The sequence below is a fragment of the Melospiza georgiana genome, chromosome 9, assembly GCF_028018845.1.
Source record: "Melospiza georgiana isolate bMelGeo1 chromosome 9, bMelGeo1.pri, whole genome shotgun sequence".
Lineage (NCBI taxonomy): Eukaryota > Metazoa > Chordata > Aves > Passeriformes > Passerellidae > Melospiza > Melospiza georgiana.
In genome coordinates this window covers 5355182-5376379 of record NC_080438.1, presented here as the reverse complement: position 1 = coordinate 5376379, position 21198 = coordinate 5355182, and the positions used below count along the sequence as shown (strand labels likewise).

The 21198-nt window shown below is 40.0% G+C and overlaps 1 protein-coding gene across 1 annotated transcript in view; it reads right to left on the bottom strand.

Annotated features, from left to right (window-relative positions):
* COP1 (COP1 E3 ubiquitin ligase) overlaps positions 1-21198 on the bottom strand; it is a 124972-nt gene that overhangs the window by 84734 nt on the left and 19040 nt on the right. The window contains exons 7-11 of the mRNA XM_058030602.1: positions 15886-15945; positions 14003-14079; positions 9003-9060; positions 5397-5511; positions 1897-2032 (exon numbers count right to left, since the gene is read on the bottom strand). Coding sequence (XP_057886585.1) covers positions 1897-2032; positions 5397-5511; positions 9003-9060; positions 14003-14079; positions 15886-15945 — 446 coding nt within the window. The remainder of the gene's footprint in view (positions 1-1896; positions 2033-5396; positions 5512-9002; positions 9061-14002; positions 14080-15885; positions 15946-21198) is intronic.

The following is a 21198-nucleotide window of genomic DNA, read 5'->3' as shown; positions in this document are numbered from 1 at the left end:
AAGGTGAACACCAGACTGTGTTGGCCAACACATTCTAAGTGTAAATTCTTGATTAACAAATTCTGATTTACAGGAACTGTTTGAATAGCCAGAAGCCAACAAGAGAAATGGCAGCAGCACATTCAGCAAAGCTGCTTTACCAAAGCACCGAAGGACATGCTCAGATGTGAACTGTCTGAGTCTGCACACTAAAACCTCTGAAAATTTCTCAAATGCTTTGATCAATAAAAAGCATGAGCAGGGGAGAACACTGACTTGGAAACCAAGTTATTTTTCAGTAAAATGCATTTAATTACCAGTTCTAGGACTGGCTTGAAGAAGGCTTCACTGTATCTTCATTATGACAGTAACAAACATTTTCAAACTTATATTTCACCCAAAAATCAGAATATGAGTGAGGTTTACTGTCCTTCCAGCATTTTCTAAGCAAATACCACAAAAATGCTGCTTTTGCAGAATGTCAAGGAGAAGAAAGGGCAAAGGAGCAAAATCCAATCCATGCTGAACTAGTAGCTGAGAAAGTTTGTCCACATTGCAGTGAGATTCCCATCTGCATTTCATTGCAGCTGGTGTGAACCCAATCAGTGCAGGTTAAAGATACGTCAGATTCCTGATTATTGTGCTCTGACCTCTGCCTGAGTCGGACATTACACATTCCTGCTACATATTGCAGTAGTTAAGGAATCAATGCTGCTTTAAACAAAATCTGCTACACAATGCCTCCAATTGCTTCAATAGTGCAAATTTCTGGGGGTCCCTCAACAAACATTCAAGCTCTTTTGTCACTTTGTGTGGCCCCTTTGTAAGGCGCTAGATGAAAAGTCAGAAAACACAAGTTTAATCTATCTTGTCAACACAATGTTTTTTCCAAGACCTCAGGTACGGTCTCTTTGGATTTCCTGCTCCCCATATATAGAACAGGGATGATACTACTCCTTCTCTCAAGAGACTGTTGTGAACAAACATTTAAATCAGTGAAATGTGCTTGGAAGACGCTCAAACAGGTCCTGTACATATGCCAAGCAGAGAAGATTTCCTAGTTAAGATATTCCATCATTTTTCTACCCCAAGGAGCTCCAAAGACAACCTACCACAAATAAGCAAAACCCCCAGGGTGGGAGAAACCAGTTTAAGGTTAGTGCTGCAGCAATTCCCATCCTCTTCATGTGCTCTATTATATAGCCTGATCCCTAAGGGAGCTGGTTCATGGACCTGAACTAGAGGAAAATGATTCTGCTGAAAGACAGTCAAAAGCATTTCACCAGCTATGTGTCAAATTTGGTCCACAGGAGGCTCAGATGAGCTTCAACAGCAGTACACAGGACATGATCACCCTGCACAGCTGGGACACAGAGGAATTGCAGGCAAGAACAGAACTGTTCATTGGCTTTATAACACTGCCTCACTAGTGTTCAGCACTATAAACAGCTTCAAAAGCCCAAGACTTCAAGCAATCACAGCTAAAAACAACTCAGCTTTTTAATATTTGCCATTGTGATTGGACCTACCAACAAAATATAAAACCACCACAGATTCTTAAGACTACCAAACAAGATGGTTGGCTTTTAAAATGCTAGAACTGCATCACTTACAACACAACTAAGCTAACACGAAGACAGCAGGCTTTGTACAACAGCTGCTGATACTGGCACCTCAAAGATTCTGGATTTGGTCTTAATCAATACCAACAGGAATAAAAAGTACTACTGAGGTACCTGAGTGCTTTCACAGAACAATGATAGTCACAAAATCATCACACACAGTCACATATCGGTGAAACTATTTTTGGAAAATATATATTTTTGGCATATACACCAACAATAATTTGCTTAATATGGGTTATTAAGTCAGCCTCAGGAGCCCACACCCAGATGGTCAGCACTGAGTGTGCCCTACCTGGACACTATGCTGGAGCCATTGTAGAGGTCACTGGCGTAGGACAGCGTTGCCAGCGGTCGGACAGAATTGTAGCGCGTGAACTTGGACAGACACTCCTGAAACTCATCCAGCTGGCTGGTGGTTCTGCTGTCATCTAGGAAGGGGCAGCAACATTGGAGGGGGCAGAAAAAGAGTAAGAAGGTAAAACCAACAGCAAAACACAAAAATCAACATCTATGTCTCCAGGTGATGCTTGTTATTTGGGGAGGATTCTTGGTTAAAACCAGGCGCTCTCATCTCTGGCATTCTCTGAAGGCATTCTGAGCTTTTCAGAGCACAAATGAAATCTGGGTGAACCTACTGTGCTGAGAATCTGCCTAGAAGTCAAATACAATTTTGTAAGCTCATTTATTTCACTCACATTCAGAGCCCATGGGCCATATAGATTATTAACAGAAAACTTTTAAGCATATCAAAATACACTGCAAAGGATATGTCTAGTTTTCAACAGAGGTGAAAGTATATCCCTTTCCCTGTTCTGTTACAGTATGTCTACATTTGGTGTCAATTACATTCAAAATACTTTTAGTAAAAAATACTTCTCTTGTTATTCCAAAAGCAACAGAGCTAAGTGAGAATCATTTCAGGGCTGGAGAAGGAAGACAAGCATGAAACCAGAAGGCTCCCTGTACTAAAAGTTTTGTGAAAATTATGACCTTCAACAGACAAGGTGAAATTGAGCCAGCTTGAATAATGATGATAAATATTCTGTGGGAAATGGAACAGTTTACTACAAAAGTTAAAAGCAAATTGCAGTGTAGATAGTTGAAAGTCATTCACTGAATTCTCAGAAGTCCTAACTTTTCTTAGTAGGAACGTAATTTTATTTAAACCATTTTAAATTTTAGTATTTTGTAAATAAGGAAAAATTCCTAACTTAGAGCAATGCCTGAAAAGTAAATCTGAATTCCCACTATGATCATGTACCCACAGCCAAACATCAGTTAGTGCCTTCAGGCTTCATAATGACCCCTCAAATGTGCAGCAATTCTCAGAATCCCCTCTTTAATGCTTCCACCCTCACTTTCTTTTTGCACCAGTTCATTTTAGGGGAGCTCCAGCTAACACTGCTGGTTCACAGGTACTGCACACCTCAGCATCCAATGCAGCAGCAGAGAAACCACACATACCCACAACAGAGATGCAATTCCACCCACTAGTTAAGCCAGCCTTATCAGCAGCATAAGGAAACAACAAGATCCATTTATTAGAAAGGCTTGGAAATACCAGGGTGTAAAAAAGAGAGGCTGATCTATAAAAGCAAAATCCAGCTGTGATTTCTTACGGGAAAACACAGAGAATAATCATTTCTGCACTCTGGTAATTCCTTGCCATCAGAAATTGTTATCTATGCTTGTAAGGCATTTTGAAGTGTTCCTCATATGCACTGTTTAATGTTTGAGCCTATAAAGGAACAGTGAAGGCTAGTAATTAGCATGCTTGGGGTACTAGCAAATACATTATCCATGTTAGAGGGATGAAAAGGTACAAAATGAACAAAGTGCTGCTCTAAATTAACATCATCAGCCCCTGACCACTACAGGAAACAGCTCGAGAAGCAACACAAACATCAGTCAGGTTTTTCAAAGACTCTCTTCTCCTTCAGCACTGTGATAGGGACAAATAGCTGCCACCCTTCTATTTCCCTCATTTAGAGATCAAGCACACAGTCCTCCTATAATTTATTCTCTGTGTGTGCCTGGAAAACCGAATATTATTTCTCAAGACATTTACCCCACTGAAGTGCAAGGCCATTTGATAATTACAGTAATGTTATGTCTCCACTCCCTACTCAAACAGTCAGAGGCACTTCGTGCAAAAAGCTTTAAATCCACATTAAATCCCATTTAAAATGTGTCAAAATGCAGGAATGACTCAGGAGAGGAAAACTTAATCAAGTATCATAGGTTATCCCTTATTTAGGGGAAAACCTGCACTTGCAAATCCTCTGCTCTTGGTGCAACTGACACATACAAATACAAAAAACCAATCTCACTGCATTCATATTTATAGTTCCAATTATGAAGAAGAATGCCTTCTACAAGGGAATGCTGGGAAAAGCCCCATTTGTTATCCTTGGTTAATAAGTTTTATTTTTACATAAACACAGTTATGCATCACCAAGACAGCTCTGCATGAAAACATCTCAGTGTGAGCTGTGAAGAAGTGCATTCTGCAAAGCACCTGCTAGCACTACACAGGGATCTGGCTGGACACATGCAAAGTGCTTCTCCAGTCTTTCAGATATTGAAGTAACCTCCCAACATGCTGCATTCCTTATTAAAATCATTTTGCTGTGCACAATGAGAACTGAGCCAGTCCATACTCTCAAGCAGGTAGAAGATGCATTTACTTTTAAGAGTGAGCTTCCCTAAGACATGCTGCAGCTTTTATTTTTGGAGCTATTTATAAATTAACTTTTAAAATTTATTTATTTTAAAGAGACTAAAATGAAATTAATGCAGAAGAAAAAAGCAGTGGTTTCTACCCCAGCAATCCTGGCTTGTGAGGTTAGTCCTTGCCTTCCAAGGCAATAAGTAAATATACTTTGCTGCAGCAACCTGTGCCTGGTTTCCTCTCATCCCTAAGTGGTGTCTCCCACCCCCTGAGGGCTGGCTGCTTTCCTTGCAGTCTGTCACACTCAATATGGGCTGCAGCTCAAAGCTTGGTGCTGCAAATCTCTTGCCTGCCACAGTCCACTGCCTGAAGCTTTGCTTGCCCAGCTGGTTTCTCCTCCAGAGAGGCTACAGAACAACTCTCCTTGCCCTCAAGACACACTTATTTGACCCTCTCATTTCTTAGGAGAATCTTGTGTGTAATTAAGACCCATGCATCTATTAGGCAATTACTCTAGCTGCTGTCACACTGTTACTCAATTATGAATGAGGCAATCTAAGCAATTTTGAAAACAGCTTCTAATTCTCCAAAACAGGCCTTAAATCTAAGGTGTGCCCCACGGGAGAACAGCACTGCTGCACACTCAGCTTCTGTAGTCCAAACCATTTGTTAACCAAGACACAATCTAGATAAAGGATAACCTCCACATGTCCTCTTGCATGCTAAATACAGGAGAATGTATCCATTTATGTTTATACCTCTGTAGCATTTCAATAGCAATGCTTACAAATACTGGGTTTATACCACATCTAGTGGAAAGACAACTCAGCCTCTGCTTTCAGGCATTTTCATCTTCAGAACAGGCACCAGAAAAATTGTTATTGTGGATGTTGCCCTTCACAGTAAGGGATTACATGTGCCCCTCCAAAGTGACAGGATTAAGTTTTCCAAATTTAGCAACTTCAAAGATTGGTCTAGAATAGCAAAACGGGATGATCTGAGGAACACAAATGTGTATAGTGACATTCTCATGCAAAGAAGAGAAAACTGCTCTCTCAAAAGCAAAGCTTTTCTGCAAGAGGTGCCTGACATCAGAGGTGGAACACCACAAGAGAACTCACCCGAGACACGAGTCATCCTGGTGGAGAAATAGCACTGCTCCAGGTCCTCAAAATGGGCTGTGAGGCGCTTGCGCCGCGAGGCCAGCGTGCTGTTATACCACGGCTGCTTTTTGGTCTGAGGGGAGAAGGGACAACACTTCAGGAAGCCAAAAGCCAGGCCTGGGCTTCCCTTCTATAGATTTTACCCAAATATAAGTAATTATACACTATGTGCAATAGGTCAGAAGTGTAAAATGACAATAAATGAAGGATCTTGGCACTGTCAACAGTTATTTCTTAGAGTCCTATGCTGCACCCTTTAACATAAGAAAAACAAATCCCTGCTTTTAGACAGTTTTTGTTTCCTGAACCTTAGTAAATTTAGTGATTCTGGCTTCACATGCAGGACAGGCAATCCCAAACCTTGGAGAGTCCTGTCTTGCATTTATACAGATAGACAGCATAGGCCAACTTGCAGCTTCACAAATCAAACAGATTGTACAACAAATACTCCTCAGATCCTTGCCAGACAGCTCATTAAAAGAGAAGGAAATGTTTACTTTAATGAGTTAGTTACTGAATTACTTCTTTTGAAGCAACTCAGTAACTCTCTGTAAAACTAAGCAAATAAAGCAGAAGCAGAAGACAGCATGAAGTTCAAAGGTTAATTGAAAAGAAGTTCCTGAAGCTCATCATTAAAGCCATTTCCCAACCTACCCAAACAGTAATAGTGAGATGTAGGAGCAAAGGATTTAAACTACGTGAGTAATCTTTCCTGCAGGAGCAGACACAGAAAATGCAGTACTCGCCATTTTAATCACAAGTGATGAAAAGGAATGAAACCCTCTACTACACAAGAGGCACAAAGAGCTCCTTGCTTTAGGTTCTGTTTAAGAAGCCTCACATACCACATCCTCAAAGCTACATTTTCAAAGATTTAAGAACCATCAAGCTCCCTAATGAACAACATCCTTGAGAAGTACAGGGACTGTAACGCTACTCAATGGCACTAACAAAACCCACCTCGTGTCCAACTCCCCCTCAATCCATGCAGGGGAACAGCCTGTCCTCATTACAGCCACCCACCAAGCCAATGAGAACAAATAAGTTCACAGCCCACTTCAATTTTGTTTGTACCTGTATGAAAAGCAATCTAACATTTCAGGAAAAAAAGCAAACCCCAAGCAGCAAAACCTCCAAGCCAGCCCTTCCCACACACTGACATGGTGGCTCACGCTTGCCTGTGACAGCACTCATGGTCCTCACAGCTTGTTTCATCTCAAAAGCAGCTCCAACCTCAACACACAACACTGGGAAGTGCTCCTACATCAATACCTTCAAGTACCATTTTCTAAAATTTTACATCTTTAAAAAACTCTTAATAGAACACTTCTATAGTCTCTTCCTATAATTTTTGTGCACCAGCCTCCAATGTCTCAGTCTCCCTCAGCACATCAGTAGTAATTTGGACTCAAGGCGACTTCAGGCATTGAACAATCATTTCAGTCTCAAGTTAAGGCTGCCTGAACCACAATGAGTGACAAACCCAAACTCAAGCCTGACCTGCCAGACCCCAGTCCACACTGTGATGGAATCCATCATGTAAGACTTTGCCCACTGTATACCAAGGAAGATCCCTGAGGAGCACCTGGCAACCCAGCTGTGCTGAGAACCAAGCAAGGGACAGGGACACTAACCCACGGTTATCACACCACCCCCAGCTAAGCATTTCAACCTGCTCGCACTTTGCCAAAAAACAGATATTCAGTTTCTATGAAGCTTCCTCCCTGACTACTTTCTAAGCAATACTGGGCAACAGGAAGAAAAAATTAGAAAATATAGAAGAGATACCCAAGCAGTTTTTATTCAATGGCTGAAACTACTATGGTTGCCCTAGTTGAGAATATCAGATTGGACTCCTCTGTTATCAGGAGTGATTTTACTGTCTGAACTCCATCAGATACTCTAAAGACTCCTCTAACAATTGTGAAAAAGCTTCTTAGCTGCACACAAGCTCCTTATTTCTAGCAGAAAAAAGGTTCTGCCATTAAATACTACCCACAGAATTCCCCAGGGCCTAAGTGACTTGTCCACTATTTACTTGTGAAGCTCATCCTCTGGAAGAGAGCTGTCCTAGAGCTTTGTGGTATATAAATTCTTCCCTAACAACATGTTTGTGGGCAATGTAATTATAGTGAGAAAGGAAGGCTGTGCAGTCCATCCTAGATAACTCTTACTGCCAGCAGTGCCCAATATGTTATTTTTGCCATGGCTGACAATTAGGGAAAAACCCCACAATTTAATTTATATTCTTAAAACTCTTTTTATGCTAAAGTCTTGCTGAAATTAGACTACCTTTGAACAGAAGTGTTTAACTTCAAGAGCTCTCTTTGAACTCCCCATCCAAACATATTTTAAAGTTTAATTTGAAAATTTGTACTTGAGAGTACAGATCTTGCACTCTTGAGGACAAGAAATCACATTTGAGGACAAAAAAGATTATTCTCACACAAATAAGGCTGTCATACAGAATGACTAGAAAGTCTGGGTTGTTTGTTTTGTGAGCTCACCAGCAGGGTAGCTATGCTATTAATTTTGGCTTTGAAATAGGAAGTACTGAGACAAGTAATGTCACTGGAGAGCAAATACACTGTAGCACATCTGAGTCCTGAACATAAAAACTCCAATCTACATTACACCTGCCCTCTGAAATGGGGTAGAACTACAACTCTATGCAAGCAAAAACCTCCAAAGACCAGAGTAGCAGGAACAACAAGCATATTCCCACAGACAAATAGATGGAATTTTCTAATTATCAATTAGTTACACAGCTGTATTTAAACATATATGTGCCCAGGTGTTTTTTTCTTTACATCAAGTAAGATCCAACAGCACTTCAACCTGTTAATTTACCAGTTTCATGCTGGTGTGTGCCAGGGATGGTCACCACCACCACCAGAGAGCAGCCAAGGCACAGCTGGGATGTGCCCAGCAGTCCATCTGCCCAAATGAAAGCTGTAAAACCTTTTTGGAACTGTGAGCTGGGTATGAATGTCACCTCCCCAGCCCAGCTGAATCCCTCCAAGGTGCAAGACTACAGAAGTGCTGCTTGGAATTTGGGAGGCCCTACAGATCAGACAGTTTGGAGGCTGCCTGCCAAACAGCTCCATTCTATATGCAACTTTTTACCCTCTATATGAATCTATATTGGTTTGTAAAAGGCCCTGATGAGGACAAATGACATAACTGTGCCTGGAGATTCTTATTGTTTTTGCTTTCAAAGTTAAGTTTGATCTGCAGCTATTTAAGCCAAGGCAAAAGGTTGGGGATTTGTGTCCCTTCCCTAGTGCTGCCCACATGGGATATGAAGAACAAACTACATCCCCTGTTCCATGGAAGAGTCAGCTTTAAGAAAAAAGTCAGATGTCTAAACACATTACACCAGGTCTCTCACAAGTGGGCACAATCATTCCTACAGCTGCAGCTGCCCATACAACCAGTTAAAAGCATTCTCAAGGCTCCAGCTGACCAGTACTCAGGAGATGGATGAAGATGCACCTCAACCCTGCCCAACCTCCCCATCCACCCTCCCCTTCCCCCCATGCAGACGTTTATATATTATCTTACCTGAGAACTGCCACTGAAGCCTGGAGGCTGGCTATACTCGGTGGAGTCAATAATACTACTGCAAAAATAAAAGAAATAGTCTGCTTAAATCACTGCACAGCCATCCTTTATCATTTTTAACCTGTTTGCTATTCCCTCCTTGACATTCTGCAGCATACTTGCCTTTGAAATCCATTTTACAGACAGGGAACACAAGGTTTTATTTTGTTCGGAGGGTTAGCAGTGATTTTTTTTTAAAAATACAGAATTTTCCTAGAGCAGAATGCTGTCACACACAATTATGTGTAGTGCAGTCAAATAATTTCTAATTAGAATGCAAATGCATATCTTTCATATGAAATATGCAGCACAAGACATTCTGAAAATAACATGGTACCACTGGTTTTCAATTCCTTAAAAAAAGAAAGAAAAAAGAGAAGTGTCTGGCATTTGAATCAACACTGGAAAGGGAAAAGCTAGAGAAATCAATGTAAGATAGACACTACTCTAAACAGACAATTAAGGAAATACAGAAATAACCTATAAAAATACTGACAGCCAGGATTACTATCAGTAGAAAACACTACACCATATTATAGTATCTATAATGACACAACATACCTTTTAAATCACTGTTTTCAAAACACAGCATAGACATGCAAACTCAATGGAATTTAATTTTCAAAACTGCAAAAACATCTCCTGATCCAAGCAGAAAACAGGTGGTTCAGTGCTCTTGGACATACAGGCAAAAAATTCAGCTCTCACAGTAAGATACCAGAGCCAGATAAAAGCACACTTATCACTCAAATTTCATACACCTCCAGGACAGGTAAAGATTAACATAAAATAACATAATTTTATTGATTATGCAGAATACATTATGAAAATCACCATTATTAATTTCCAAAAAATCTTTTTAACTGCTTTGCTTCTCTATGTCATTTGACTTGGACAGAGAAGAAAGTAGCTGGGATCATTGTTCTCAATATTCTCAGTCTTTCTTAGGAGATAACCTTAGATTTTAAGCACTGCCTGGAAAAGCTGAAGGTTTCTTTAAAAAGCTTCTAGAACACTGCTGTGGGTCTTAGTTTTGTCAAAGATAATTTTACCAATTCCTGCTTATGTAGCAGCTGACAAAACTCCTGCGCAAACTTGAGAATCTTGGTCAGAAACAAACTGGTTGGGCTGAACTGCTGGCAGGGCACCTGTAAGTCTGGAAGAGTGAACCAATGGTACCAATGTTTAAATATTTCTCTCAATGTTTTCAAGCTCCCCTGGAAGTGGAAACAGAAGATGAGACGTAACCACTGATGAGACTTAAAAAATTAACTTGGCAAATGAGATTGATTGGACTTCTGTTCCAGGCATGACAAAAGCTGCAAACAAAGAAAATCTGAGGGATAAAAATCATTATTTGCAGAAGCTATTGTAAGGGAAAAAACAGCAGAGCCATTTCAGGCATGGCTGAGGACAATGAACTTTAAATTAGAATGTGGCTGCATGACATAATGAAACAGGGACAGCAGATCCTGCCAGAACTGCAGGAATAACACATTCAGCTAGAAAGCAATGAAAAAGTACTCCACTCTGAGACAGGTACAGTGGCAATTAACAGCAAAACACTGAGACTTAGAGTGCCTGGTCTTGTTTTGCTGCAGCTTGGCTGGTGATGTAAAGCCTTCAAGAGTGTAGACGTCATCTCCCTAACCAGAGTAAAAATTCAAAGACATTTCTGTGCTGTGCCCATAGCTGAGTTAACTCATATGTACTTGAATGTTTCTCCCTTCAATAAAGGGGAAGCAAGTAATCAGAGAATTACAGCACCCTCCAAGTTTTTTTAAAAGATGTACCATTAGGTTCGGTTTGAAAACTCAGCTACACTCATATGACATTTAAAAACCCAGAACAACAACAACAGCAACAAAGGCAACCCACAGACTATAAATCCCATTACAGGGATGGGAGGAGGTAATTAGAATAAATGGAGGGGAAGGAGGATCAGGATTTCAATAACTGAACCAGAGTTACCAAGCAACTCATTTCTAGATCAGAATTATCCTTCAGACTCCTATTAGTGATAGCTTGTTATTGCTTTTAGTCCTGGATAGCATCACAGAGTAGCTGCTTATTCCTATCTTCTGTTTGCACCATTTACTGGGAGCAGAAATAACACACATGCCTGTTCAGAAAAGCCATACACAGAACTATTTGTTCTCTTCCCTTATTCTTCCCCTCTTGTTCTCTATTAGTATACAAACCAAGCAATAGGCAACACTGTAAACAAGCAGTGTGCTATTACCCAATTTAATGTTTCATCACACCCTGTGTAGGCACAAGAGAAAACACGTGTTTCTTGCAGCCAAGGATGTACTGAACATCATAACCGTGCTGGGGTTTTTGCTGAAGAGCTTCCGAAAGAAGCTGGGGGAAGGCAAAGTAATTTCACATTTTGAAGATGTTACAAATGGGGAAGAAAAAAGCTACAAACAATGAAAAGAAACAGAAAGTTAATGAAGCAAGTGTGTGATTTAAAGGAAGCAGATGAATAAGGGCAAGTCACCAGAGACCAGATAAAACTGAATTCCAAAGAACTCTATTTTCTTGAACTTTAAATACAAAGGCTAAAGAAGTTTTCTTCCTCTCAGCACTAGTCTGTGATAACCTTGTACTATTTATAAGGAACATTACTAAAGTGTTATACAATTATATTTCATTAGCAGTGTGTTAAGTATGTGAAGTTATATTTCAATTTAAATACACCGTTTTAATTCACTGATAAGCTATAAAGAGTCTCTGCAAGTTCAATATCATTTTAACATGGAAGTGAATCCATCCCAAACTATATTTGTATTTCACTCTTAGTGGTTCGTGGCATCTCTAAAATGCACTCTGGAGATTAAATATTTCAGTTAAGAGAAAAAAAATCAGTATATTTCATATTAGCTGCTCTGCAGCATTCTTGCCAAGGAGAAATGTTGTTGAAATATTCTTCAAAACTTTCACTTAATGTTGAAAATAAAATTAGTTTCAAGTGGTAGACCTTCCTGGAATCTAATGTATGGTAATTCACACCAATGCAATTACTTGAATTATATAAAACTGTCAAAATGGGGCAGGGATAGAGGTTACAGGAGTAGCTTCTGGGAACAAGTGATGCCTGGTCAGATAACTCTTCCACACACTGATTTCTCTTCTACCACTCAAGGCTACTTCTCACACAGGAATGTCACCAAGAAAAAGATAAGGGGTTTTCTAAAGCAGAGAGAAAAAGGCAATCCCACATTCCTTAGAAAATACCTAAATATCCTATTATATCACACCCCTGGCATGTTGTACCAGGGGAAAACCCCAAAATTCAAGACACAGCCAAGATGGACCCAGACAGGCAGGAATAAAGAGCCCATGGTCTCTGCACCCATCATGGCTCCATCCCACTGCCCCCTGCCAGCAGACCCCAGGTGAAGCACCTCCATCCACAGATCACTACAATTCTTTTTGATACTATCTTACATCTTCACAGGCAAGAACTGAGATTGATTGACCCCTAGGACATGAAATAAATAGGCATAAAAGAATGTTAAGGAATTCTCAGTAGACAGAAACCAATGTAGCTCTCACTGCAGACTGTTCTCCCCTCAACTCTTTTACTGAAATTCCTGGGCTTAAAATGCTATTCCAGCTTTCAACAGATAAAGTTCTTTGGGGGCTTCTTTGTTAGCTCAGCTCAAGTAACAGAGATACATTTCTACTCATAAGTAGAATCTCCTGTTAAAAGAGAAAGGTTTCTAGGCCTGGAGGCATCCAACATCTAACAAATTGATGTTGCCCAACCAGTGCTCAAGTTTACCCCAAGCATCTGTACTATGGAGTAAAACCAATCTATTTAATAGCCAATAACCAGAAAAGCAGTGGAACCTGACAAGAATCTCATCAGTTTCACCAAGCTGCTTCTTGGCAAAACAGCAATACCCGATATCAAGAAACAAATCTGTACCCAAAAAGAATTGAAGAAGCAGTGAAGAACTGAATTAGAAATGCTGTTCCCATCCATTGTGACCATATTCCTGTCCTTTCCCTCAGGGCAGCCAGAACTACATAGAAATATGAGAGATATTGGTCTCATGTCTAGAAATAGCATCTTGGTAGGAAATTCCAGCCAATATTGCTGGGTTCCTCACAACAGCACTGTATCTAAGTCTCTGTAAATCTGATCATTTTTTACTTCTGGACTATTAGGTTTAGAGCTGCCAACTGCAAAAAAAAAATCTACAAGTACAATTTCATAACAGAAAATGACAGTTCAGAGAACTCTACTTCTAAGAGATAGCAGAGATGATCACTTAATAACATAACTGGCCCTGTTGAAATTAGAGCAAAAGACATGCCTGTAAAGTAGAGCACTTCAAACTCTGGCACTTACAACTTGGATACAAGAAGCATCTGCATTATTATCATCAAGAAACCAGACTGTGCAATATTCCAGACAAAAATACACATGAAATTTGTTATTAGAAAGGCATTTCATTAAATCAAACCAGACAGCAGATAAACAGAATCAATAGGCTGTACATTTCAAATTCTGATCTGAGCCCATACCTTTAGCTATCCATGCTGATTAGGGAAGCCAGAGCACTCCAATATCATCCAAAATTAAGACCTTTCATGTGCCAAGCAGAACAGCACAATGTTCAGAAAAGGTAGCATATAAATAACAGTAATATTTTATTCCATAGCAAAGGCTTATGACTCAAGTTTACTAATTCACATGACATTTAAAGCCATCAGTTTTTCATGGCATCTGAATCAGAGCAGATTTCTCATCCAAATGCAGGCTCAGATGACTTTTTCTTTACTTCTTTGTTCACATAAAGTTTACAGCAATTACAAGCACAACAGGAAAATACTGTGCAGCACTCAAAAACCAGTTTTGTTTGTGTTTTGGCACTGCTTGGAAAGCACTAGTAAGTAGAGTGAAACATGTACAGTTTAAAATCCAAGTTGAGTTGCAAGCTCCATACCTGTGTGAAGGTGAGGGAGCCTCAAACTGTGGCACTGTGCTGTCCTCACTGACTGGGGAGTACAGGCCACTCATCTCCTGAAACAGAAAGCCATGTTACATCAGAGCTGACAAAACATCTATGTCTAATGCAGGTGTTCACAGATTACTGCTGCTTTTCCATGCAGGTAACCAACTGTGTCTACATTTAATTAACTCTTACCTAAAAATCTTAACCTATACCTGAGAAATTCATTGATTTTCTTCCATTTTTTTCAGTTACCATTTGAACCAGGTTTCAAAAATCCTATAGCTGTGGTGTTCTGTGTTTCAAGAGTGGCAGTTTTGGAGCTTACACTCCAAAAAACCCAACAGAGATTTGGTTATCATCCAACTGCCTCTAACGCAGCATCTCCCTTAAATGTGGCAGAACAAGCAAGCTGTAACTGCATTTTTGAGATATGTGCAAACTTATCTAACAGCCTTCAGAACTGGAAAGTAAAGCTGGATATGGGTCATGGCAAGAACAGTCACAAGGCAACAGGGCAAAGGTGGTGCCACAGACTTAAAAGTAGATGTCAGTCCTCTGTGGGACCACTGCACAAGAGATAAACTTTGCACATAAACTTGGCTTTGTCCCTCCCAGCCTAAGTCACTGCTGTGTACCCAGTATGAGACTGGCTTTCATCTGTTTGGGAAATGGAAGCTATGAAGGATGCATCAGCTCATTAGTTGAGGGGCAAAGTGTTCTCAGGACAATTATTACTTGTGCTTTCAAACTCTCACTAGGTGCCTATTAGTTGGTAGGTAGAAAGAAGGATATTTGTGACAAGAGAGATCCCAAGCTTTAGAGGTCAGAGCCAAGGTCAGCATCACACCCCAGGAATACAGCCCACTGAAATGCCTGATTAAAGAGCACAGAAACAGGTAGCTGGATGCTCTTTGAGAGATCTCACAGCTTTTGGGAATAGTTTCTCCTAGATCTCAAGACTTATTTTACCAGTGAGAAGAAAACACAGTAAGGTATATTTATTTCACCAAAGCTGAGAAACATTTAGGAAAAGAAGTCTGAAAAAAATCCAAATAGCTATCAGATAAATGGGAATTCTTGCAGTTGTCAGTCATATTTCTATTTTGCTAATTCATCAGCACACATAATAATTGCATTAAGAAATCTAAAAGGCTTTTTGGGAGGTAGTTGGGAACACATGCTGACCAAAGCAGACCTACAAACTGATTCCCAAGAAGCTTTAAGGGAATGATATTTGGAGAGGTGGTAGTCTGATGTATTCCTGAAACATCAGCTTCCTACTGCAAGATTAAACATCAGAATGATTATAGGAAAGGACCAAGAAGAACCTAAAGAGTCACTGAAGACGGAAGGATTGCATTAATGGGGTTACAAATTCTTGGAAAATAATACTTAGCAAAAATGTCAAGAGATTGCCATTAGTACAGAATTAAGAGAACTCTACCAGGAGGTAGCAGGAATAATTTTGACATGCAGCAGGAGCTGGTTTTGTTCCAGTCTCTGCATAACAACCTCTTCTGAATCTCCAACACCTCTCCATTTTAAGACTTAGATGCTGCTAAGGTTTAAACAGTCTGTGCAAACAGCCAGCAACGTACAAAAATCTTAAATTCTGATCAATATACCAGCTGCTGATTTCTAGCAACTACTCTAAAATACTTACTAGCAACACAAAGACATGATTATATAAGAGCTACCTAACAGCAGCCTGCACACATCAACTAAATGAACAAATTAAAGAAAGAGCATCATCTGTTCATTTTCCCATTACTGACTTAAATGCCATAAATTTAAGCCAGCAGCCTCACAGCAAGGCAGACAGCTTGATGAAAATGAAAAATTGCCAGAGTCAGAACAATGTCTGGGTACCTCACCTCTACACGTTTAATATCTTCTTCCAGAACACTTAGCTCCTTCTGGATCTGCTCCAATTGCTGTGGAAAAGAGAATGGGAGAAGTCTAAATCAATCTGCACTGCACCACCAAGATAAATTACAATCTTTCCAGAGAGGAACCTGAACTATCTTCACTGGTGTGCCACACAATTCAAAAGTCACCAGGCAGGAAGTTCAAATGTACATATTAACATAAGTGTGCACACAAACCACATTCAGGACAAAGCTGTTACTTTGAAACAATGTGAAACAAGAGCAGGAGGTATTTTGATGTCAATCACAGAGATCCACATAATTCAAAGTCATACTGTAATGCTATTCTAACATGTCTCAGCTAAGGTGTAACTGGTTTGCAAACACTGAGTATAGAATCACAATGTGGTGTGGGTTAGATGTGACCTTAAAGATTATCTCATTCCATCCTCTGCTCCAGGCAGGGACACTTTCCATTAGAGCAGGTTGCTCCAAGCCCTTCAACCCTGGCCCTGAACACTTCCAGGATCCAGGGGCAGCCACAGCTTCTCTGGGCACCCTGTGCCAGTGCCTCCCCACCCTCACAGGGAAGAATTTTTCCCTAATATCTAAACTCACTCTTCTACTTTTAAACCATTCCCACTTGTCCAATCACAATTAGAAAAAAACACAGTGAAAGACAATGATCATTTCACCCTTCAACTAAACACAAAATGTTTTGCTAAAAGGTATCAAGACTAATTCTCATCCCAGCTGTTAACCTGTCTCTTGCCAATTTAAACTTTGTCATTAAGTTTCTGCATTGGAAAAAACCTGTTTTGACCACCAGAGCAATATTTGCTCCTGGCACAGAGCAAGCACCACATGGTATCAAGGCACCACTCCTTCCAAAGGTGTGATACCTACCTTGGATTACACCACAAACTCCAGTCAATTTGAGGGCTACACCTGAAAGGGTCAGAAGGAGACTTCCCCTCTCACCAGCCAACATTTCCTTTCCCTTCTCTGTGCCACACATATCTTCCAGGTTTTTAGTCACTCAGCAAGCTGGCTTCACTCACCTCAAGCAACTGAAGCCACAGACTTGACAACTGTTTACACCTAAGCAAGGACATCATCTCCTTACCTGTTTATTCAGCAGCTATATCCTACCCAAACACCCACAGAGCCTAAACCCAGCCTTGCAGGGCCCAAACACACACACATTCTCCTCTAGGTGAGAGCTCCTGACAAAACACAGCTCCAGTGCAAGTCTGGTTCAGTGAGACACATAAATGTAATAAATACACAAAGAACTGGAAATCCACCTGACTCTCCACAGCTTCCAGTAAAAATTTAGAGACAACCAGCAAGGTGACCCAGGACCAGAAGCATTTACTGAATTTACAGTATTTACTGTTAAGTCCATTGAAAGTTTAAGCACAACACATTCTCCAAAAACATAAATTTTTGTACTTTCAGCTTTACAACAGAATATTAAATTGCCCAAATCCAAAGTTACCAGTTTGGTGAGACATATTACTCTCAGTATGATATATTCCAAAGAATATCTGGCAAGCTACTCCCAAGGAAATTATTCACTCAAGTGCTCAAGTTTGATCCTTTAAGAGGCAGAAGTTTTTGCTTAAACAAAAAACACAATTTAAACCACTCTCATAGTGAGGCATTCCAAACATCTGTGTGTTCTGCATTAAATAATCCACCATTTTAATTTACCTTTTAAACACTAACAAAAGCTTTTGTCTCTGAAAACAGAAGAAAAGACTGATGGATCCACACCTATTTCCAACATGGCTGCTTCTTTGAATAAGATGACATTAGAAACGTATCCTAATCTCTGTACTCTGAAAGTTTCAGTTTACATTTAATTTGAGGCACAGACAGCACAAGTTTAATGGTTTAGAACTAGACTGCCACAGATAACTTACAAATCACTACACCATAACAGATAATTCCATTTTCACTCTCGAAACCTACAGCAAGAATAGCAGGTGGTGCTACAGCTCCAAGATTAGTGGCAAAGTTAAGTGACACTTGCACAGCATGGGTCCTGCCTGAACCCAGCTCTAGAAAATACCATTAGTCCCCCACATTCATAAATCCCATTTAAAAAGAAGCTACAATACCACTTACAAGTTCCAAAATTACAGTGAGGAAATCAGCTATTCTACAATGTACTGGCTCTGGGCCTCTGAAAAATAATTGACAGTTGTTGCCATGACATAAACAGGATATTTTTTTATAGGAACAAGAGCAGAGACTTTTTATTGGCCAGCTTTCATTAACTATTGCACACAGCCAAGAGCATGAGATCTGGTACTTTTATTTATCAATTCTTCTTTCTAGTTACAACCTAACATAAACATACCCAACTCCAAAAAGGAGGCAAGTGTTCCATGCTTGTTTTAGGAGGAGTCTTCTCATGCCATCAGCATAAAATGAATTCATGTCTACACTGAAACCTTTGGTTTCTTGGTATGTTAGCTGAAGTGTTTTAATCTATCAAAGACCTTAAATCAATCCACATTCATTACAATTAAATTCTGAAAAATGAGACTACCGATTTATAATTGCCAGCCTTTGAGGGACATGTAAGGAAAACTAAATGAATTATAGTTCTTGCAGTCTATTCAGATTTAAGAGCTCTTAATTTAGTTTTCACTGTTGGTCACAGAAAGCAAGCCAAGTCCCAGTGATGGGCAGAATCACACTTGTAAGACTTTGTATTAAGTCAGCAAAAGCACTTCTAACAAACACTGAAATGTATGCTTGGAGAGAAGCACATACTATAAACTCTCTTTTCAGACACAGATGCTTTCCCAGAAACTAAAAGGCCAATATGGACAAGGAGAAGGTCCTTAATTCAGTGGTTAAACCTCAATTTCAATTTGAGTGAATGAACTACAATAAGCAGGTGTGTAACATTCTGATCCCTCATCAGGGCATATATACAGAAGAACAGCTACAACTCCAAAACATTTTTATAACCCTGGAAAAGGGATTTTGGATGTTCAAGAAGCTACTAAGAACTTACACTTTACCATGACCTCACCAGGTCATGGTCATTTTGTTTTTGGGTAACCATCTACTAACAAAACTATCTGGGTACAGCATTAAGGTTTCATCCTGGAGCTTCCTGTTTTTCCTGGAACAAGGGCCCCTTGGGAGGCAGCAACTTCCTGCCTTGTGTTTGTACAGCATGGACAACAAGCACTCCTGACTGGGTCTCCTGGTGCCAGTTATAAGGGTTTGCAAAAAACTAAAAGCTCAGCAGAGCCTCCCAGTGCCACAAAGACGGCCTAGGAAAATGCACATGGGAAGGAGCCACAGGACCTTGACCAACTCTTTCCTAGAAATCCTAGAAAAAGCACAGAACAGCAAAGAACAAAAAAAAAAAAAAAAAAAAACACAAACAAACAAAAGGCTTTTTCTTGATAAAGCAAAGTACAGCAGGATTTATTTTCTACAGAAATACTGCAAAATCAGCAACACTATTCTAATAAGCAGCTTAAACAGAGCATCTGGATTCACACCTTTTGGAAGCTCACAGGCCATTTTATGTACAGTAACACACCTTCCAGGCTCTGATCCAGACTCCCTGTGGAGTAGATAGATCCACAGATCTATCATAGATCCATAGATACCATAGATCCAGACAAACAGATGAGTATTATTAGAGAAAACATCGTTTTCCCAGACACACAAAGCCATTGCACCAACCAGGATGAGACAAAAATTATCACCTGCCCACCCAAGGAGGATAAACCAGGCAGTCACTGTAAATAAACCCTTAATTCTGTCCTGTAGCTTCATCCATCCAAATCAGAATCTTCCTACTTCCTGTTCTTCCACCAAGTGCTGCATCAACAAGGCACAGTGCAAACTTCACTATCAACAGCTGAAACTTTTCTAAAGGTACCCAGTGAAATTAATTTCTGTCTGTAGAATACAATACCTCAATGACAATGCACAATAAGATCAGTTTCTCTCTCTGGAAGTCTTGTCTGTCTCTGGGTTTTCTTTCCATTATTGGTTTGGATGCAGAGCCTTTTACAACATACAGGGCAACTGTGGCATTAAAGTAATCTTCAGACCTTAGAGAAATTTTAGTCGTAGAAACTAATTTCAAATATCACTTATTTTGACAAAATACCTCTCTGTTACAATTTCCTTGCACAACTAGAAGCAGGTGTAAGACTTTTATTAGTATGAAGACAAGAACACCTGAGCCTCCACAAGTTTCATTAGTGAAATATGGCATTCAAGCCTCTTAAACATGTGGACAGTCCATCTATAACACATTTATCTGCTGAGAATACTTCTTCTCTGATCAATACTTCCTCCAAATGATAAATGTTTCCTCACAACTGGGGAAGAGCTAACAGAAAGGCTTGAGAGCATCCAGGCTGTTTAACACACAGAATTCCCAAAGGCAGGAGAAGGGAGATGCCAGGCTGATAAAGTATATTTCATATCTTTTATACTCCTCCCCCTCATTTACATCCTACAGTATGGAGGAAATATGTTCTGAAAGCTTAGTGATAGGGTCTGACAGAAAAGCCTCCTGAGATAAGGACACCTGGGGAAGGGAACAAAGCTGCCTAAACAATTAGACTAATTGCCTTTGGAGTTTAATGTATCAGTAATAGGTGCTTTCTTTGCAAGACCTCTCCAGTGCAGCAAGGAGAGCCAGCTGTATACACTGATACCACTATGACAATTTTTAGTTTGCTGCTCACACACTCCCTGTATCCTTGGGCTTCTTATCACGGCTTCTGGAGCTCACATCTCTCATTCAGTAACTCAGAAATGCAAATAGATTTAAATACCAGGTAAGTGCAGTGGATAGGGACCAGATTACTCCAGCTATAAATTCCCAGGAGTCCTGAAATGTAATCAAGACCACATGACAACAAAAGAGCATGACTGATTCCTGGTTCTGCCACCTCCTCTTGCTTACTCATTAGTTCATCCATGTGTGAACATGCAGAACATAAGGCTTGACAGGTGAAGTGATTAACACAGGATAATGACATCCCTGGAGAATTCATGCTTAGAATTCCCAGCAATTAGCCCACAATAACTAATAACTCCTCTTATTTTTAGTGTCTAACATTTGAGAGTGCAAAGAACAGCGATGATTCTGAAACGCTGAGCAGGCACTCAGTGCCACAAGCCTGAGACACTTCAGGATTATTTTTCTGTCCCAGGATGTTTTATCAGCTAAAAACCAGACTTATGCATTAGCAGACATCAAAGAGGCCTTGTTTGTTAGACATGAGAGACTTAATATCACATTATGAGAAAGAAAAAATAAAA